This window comes from Nelusetta ayraudi, unplaced genomic scaffold (assembly GCF_046127955.1).
Source record: "Nelusetta ayraudi isolate G7.1 ecotype Tasmania unplaced genomic scaffold, CSIRO-AGI_Nayr_v1 ptg000093l, whole genome shotgun sequence".
NCBI lineage: Eukaryota > Metazoa > Chordata > Actinopteri > Tetraodontiformes > Monacanthidae > Nelusetta > Nelusetta ayraudi.
In genome coordinates, this window is record NW_027466143.1 from 85,001 (window position 1) to 90,000 (window position 5,000).

Here is a 5,000-nt window from a genome sequence, read left to right on the forward strand (position 1 = left end):
TCATTCACACACTAGCTGACACTAGATGGCGCCAAAATCCCAGCATGTGCAACGTTTTCCTCTTAAGAGAAGAACATCAATGTGCCTCAACTGCAGCTGGCATCATTCCAAACCTTCTAATACAATGCTAGAGTCCAGAACTTTGTATTGATTCCAGTTCAAGAGCCAAACTTCGACCCACCACAGACGCGACCTCGTCCCCGCTGCTCATGACGGTCCGGATCAGTGCCACTAAGGCCATGCCAGCGGTACTCTGGACCGCCTGGACAAACTCATCTGCACACAAGAGGGTCAACAGAGAGGGAGACAATCAGAAGAGACCAGAACACAATCACAACACATGCAGAAAGGAAGAGCCCTCAGAAAGTGGAGCCACAAGGATTTAAAGTAACTGAGAAAGAAAATCAGCAGGTTATTATTATAACATCCCAATATCTATACATCTATATATATGTATATCTATATATCTATATATATGTATGTATATATAGATATACATACATATATATATATATATATATATATATATATATATACATATATATACATATATATATATATATATATATATATATACATATATATATATACATATATTGACAAGGGTACAAAAATAAACATTCTATTTAAAAATAGATATTCATATAAAACAATCTTACCATCAGTGAGGATGTGTATGTAGCAGTCCAGGAGGCTGCTCAGCGTCTCCTCCAGCGTGCAGCCACTCTGTTTGGCCAGCAGGGCGACGCGGATGGCTTCCTGGGCCCTCTGCACGACCAGCATGGAGGTCTTGACTGCACCCAGACAGGAGTGCATGAGCTGGGCCTGGGCAATGTGACGCCCTGCGAGATCACTGCGGTGACAAAGAGGGCTTTAACAGACCAGCTTCAGCATCCACAGCCTCTGGAGAACTCCAACACACACTTGGACAGTCAACAGTCAGATTCACTGTTATTTCTATACAACCATCATTTCCACAGTTGAAGACAACAGCGAGAGACACTGAGAGGAGCAATATTGCCTACCTGTTTTGGTGAAGGTAACACTTCAGCCCCACAGAGAGGAACTGCAGCACTGCACAGTGAGATGAAGGTCAATGAGAGTCCAGCCAAAAGATGAGCTTCACACATTCTGATGGGACTCACCTGCAGGTAGCAGCCTGGTGATACATCTCTCACCTACAGAGGAGACCAGTTGGAAAGGAAGTTATTCATCCCCGCAAAAAGAACATTTTGTCCGTTGCAATGGACAGAAATGAATATTCTTGGTCTCTTGGCACAAAGAGGTTCTTGCAATGTGGCACAAACACAGCAGCATTCCACACTTTTCTCTTTTTAATTCAGATTGTTTTTTTCTTCCTGGGCAGTAAAATCCCAGAGCAGCCTTGCAAAATGAATCACATGGGCGCCCCCCAATGGATGTCCACCGTACATCACAGCTGAGCTACTGCTCTATACGAGTGTGTGTGTGACCCCGGTCACCGTGTGTGTGTGAGTTTAAAAGAATCGTCAGCTGCCGACGCACCGAGAGCAAAGCCATCCAGGCAGGAGGAGATGACGTCTACAACGACTGGATGCTGCTCTGACTCTGGCTTGGACAGACAGTCAGACAGGCAGCCGGTCAGACTGTCAACAGCATGCTGCTCCAGCCAGGCAGGTACGGAGCCGAGGGCACTGAGGAGAGAACACAGTGGCATGGTTCACATACAGAGAGCGTCCAGGAAACATCTCCACACCAAACACTGCTCCAGGAGGCAGAGGTATGAGAAGCTGATCCATCAGTCCACCGCTAGGAGCTCCAGTCTGTGCACAATTCCTCTTCAAGCATAAGAAATATTCATTATGTCCAAAGATAACTTATCCATCTTCTTAGTCTGGCATTTCATTCTTTTTTCTCAGGATTTTGGAACATTTATCAAGTTTTGTTTCAAGGGGAATCTGTGATTACCAAACAATAGTAATAATTCAAATGTGTTGTCGCCTGTCATCTTCTCTTTAAAAACACACATGAGGCAGAATTGGACCAGAGCTGGACAGTTTATATGAGTGAACAGCAACAACATACAGGACTTGACTGAGTTTAATAGAGGGACTATGGTGGGATCACTTTCAGAGAGACTCCCATCTTCATTTTCACTTTCTTTTCTTGTGTTTCTTTTTTAAGTGTTGTTATTACATGAAGAAGAATTCTCAATTAAAAAAACTCAATTGAAAAAAATACAGATTCCAGATACAGAATAGACAGAGAGAGAGAGGTTGACCTGGCGATGGCTGGTCTGAGGGGGTTCTTGGGTGACAGGGAGACATAGAGCAGCCCCAGGGTGTGCAGACAGGAGTCCAGGAGGAGGAGAGCGCCACCTTGCTGCTCTTCACTCACACACCTCAGCTGGGACCCAGCCTGGGACAATGTGGACCGACAACGGCTCGTTACCATTGGTGAGAAACACAGTTTATCTGACTGCAACTCAGCACCGGCGGCCAAACCGACCTTCTTGACCAACTTGACCTGCTGCACCGGATCCTTCAGCTCCACACAAGCCTGCAAGGTCTGGGCCAGCTGTTTGACTGCAGCCTCTCCATCAGCAACTGACAGACGCTCTGGGGGGGGGGGGGGGGGGGGGGTGACACGGGGAGAGAATGAAGGAATTAATTAATAGATTAATTAATTAATGGATGAATGAATGGATGGATGAATGAATGAATGAATGGATGGATGGATGAATTAATTAATGGATGAATGACTGAATCAATGAATGGATGGATGAATTAATTAATGGATGAATGAATGAATTAATTAATGGATGGATGAATGGATGGATGAAAAACCTTACACAACAAATACGCACATGATGTCCACTCACAACAGAAATAAACCAACTCTGTGGTTGAAAACAGTAGTAGGTTGAAGCCGAGGCTTGTTGTTGCAAATCCAATGCAAAATCGACTAAATTGACCAGAACACCTGCATTAGCAATGTATATATATTGACGTGAGCGGACCAATGGGAAGGTGTCTCCAGTTACCCAGCACTTTGTGCAGCTTCTCCTCGTCCAACACCACCGCCTCCACCTTGACCGTCTTCTTCTTCAGCACCATGGCTTCACTTCGCTTCCAGACAGGGGACTCCGAGGATGACAGCGTTACAATATCTACACCGAATCGTCCTTATAGCGACAACTTGACTATAAACTACCACATGCCCCCCTGAAGCCCTGGCATCCTAAAGTGGAACACAGTGACGGTCCAGCCGCCGCTAAAGCTGCTAATGCTAACTGTTCACGAAGCTAGCACAACGTCAAGAGCGGTTTAGAAGGGACTCGACAAACAACCTGATGGAGCGGATAGAGTCGCTGCTTTATTCACTCTTTAGACAGAGGAGAACGAGGCACGAAGGAGTCAACAGACTTCCACATGTGCTTCACCAGCGGCAGCTCGCTAGTCGTGAGTTGGAGACGAACTGACGTCAAGTTTCTCCATTAGGACTTCCACTTCCGGCTTCCGGTAGCTTTGTTTAACAACTTAAAATGCCACTTCGTTTCACCATCAAGCGACAGTTAGTTGGTTGGTTGGTTAGTTCGTTAGTTCGTTCGTTAGTTAGTTAGTCCGCCTAGACATGTCACCAGTGTAATGTTTGTTCATCACAGAAAGAGTTCACTCATTCACACTCACACCTACTGATAGTTTTACTTTACCCCCTGAACCCAGGATCTTCTGTGCTGCTGTCAGATGAAAGAGTGCCCCTGTGATGCAAATTCGAGAACATCAACAGCGTAATAATAATAATGATGATAATAAGCTAGCTTGTAGCGTCATTGACTGCACTGCTCAGACCACCAGGAGCTCCGGGTGGAGAACATGTCCATCCTTCCACTGTTACCTCCATGTGTAGTGAAGGTTATCTATAAACAGGATGGGTCAGTTAAGTTACTTGTGACTTACTTCACCATCACATCAGAGATACAGGCTCTGATAAATTAGTATTTCCAGTTACAAGCTGGTGACCTTGCTGGTGAACTTGAGTAGAGAGTCACAGTGATCACAGTAAACCTTCTAGAAGAGGCTTTTATCCAGTTTGAGTGTTATTCAGTTTAATATCTCTTCATCACTCAGGTCAAGTCATCACTCACACAGCTCTGAGGCAACCACGTGTATTCATTGTTCATTGCGACTCTTATTTTGAAATCACATTTATTTTTGCTTCCTGTATTTCACTCTCGCGCTTGACAGAGAAAATCCACACTGCACATTGGTCTACGGTGGGATGACGTCACTTCCTCCACAAGGTACCGGACCGCCCCGCCCTCACCGCCTCCATGCTCCGTGAATAAAACAGCGCTCGGGCCGCTGATTGGTGCCGCTGCACCGCCAATCAGGAGCCTGCCGTGCGCCGATTGGCTGTCATTGTGCGAAGCCACGCCCACATGATACCAGCCGTCTCCGAAGTTTTTGTGGTGGAGCTGAAATGAAGCGTTGAGGGCTGGAAGAAGAAAAGTCACTGTTGTAGCCTTGAACTGGGACTTTACTGGGAGGAATAACTGGGATATACTGGGACAGCCGGGTCCAGATGGCCTGACGTCGCTTTGTGTTGACAGCTTCTATCAAGTACCAGCGATGGTAAGGAGAGAACGTCTGATATGAATCCATAGACACTTTTTAGTCGGGGAAACTCCAGTGAGTGAGTGCATTTCAGCTGCGATCGTTTGTAGATAATTTAACACTGAATACCCAAGAAAGAAGATAAATGTGAGTGTTTGTGTCTCTGCTGTTGTGGTTATTTCTTCATTTCACTTGTTTGAAGGCAGAAAGTTGCGACCTGAGACTGCGACCTGTCTTTGTATCGGAATGAAAATTGTTGTCATGTAGTCTCATGACAATGTAACATTTTAACATGTTTTCCTCCACGGGGGAATCAACAGTCGGCACAAACATGTGTGTTGAAAAGTAGATTTGAAGACCTTTTTTTAAAAACGTGATGAAACTTTCATACGTTTTTATTTGATG

At 45.3% G+C, this 5,000-nt stretch overlaps 2 protein-coding genes across 6 annotated transcripts in view; one reads left to right on the forward strand and one right to left on the reverse strand.

Annotated features, from left to right (window-relative positions):
* Nucleotides 1-3,480, reverse strand: part of thada (THADA armadillo repeat containing) — a 65,503-nt gene extending 62,023 nt beyond the window's left edge. For all 3 annotated transcript variants that reach the window (XM_076047291.1, XM_076047290.1, XM_076047292.1), the window contains exons 1-8: nt 3,023-3,480; nt 2,488-2,597; nt 2,261-2,397; nt 1,525-1,673; nt 1,146-1,178; nt 1,026-1,074; nt 660-853; nt 182-276 (exon numbers count right to left, since the gene is read on the reverse strand). In XM_076047291.1, the coding sequence (XP_075903406.1) occupies nt 182-276; nt 660-853; nt 1,026-1,074; nt 1,146-1,178; nt 1,525-1,673; nt 2,261-2,397; nt 2,488-2,597; nt 3,023-3,095 (840 nt within the window). In that variant the 5' untranslated portion in view covers nt 3,096-3,480. The remainder of the gene's footprint in view (nt 1-181; nt 277-659; nt 854-1,025; nt 1,075-1,145; nt 1,179-1,524; nt 1,674-2,260; nt 2,398-2,487; nt 2,598-3,022) is intronic.
* A 963-nt stretch (nt 3,481-4,443) lies between these two features.
* The window catches only part of plekhh2 (pleckstrin homology domain containing, family H (with MyTH4 domain) member 2), a 25,193-nt gene continuing 24,636 nt past the window's right edge, over nt 4,444-5,000 (forward strand). For all 3 annotated transcript variants that reach the window (XM_076047310.1, XM_076047314.1, XM_076047311.1), the window contains exon 1: nt 4,444-4,613. In XM_076047310.1, coding sequence (XP_075903425.1) covers nt 4,611-4,613 — 3 coding nt within the window. In that variant the 5' untranslated portion in view covers nt 4,444-4,610. The remainder of the gene's footprint in view (nt 4,614-5,000) is intronic.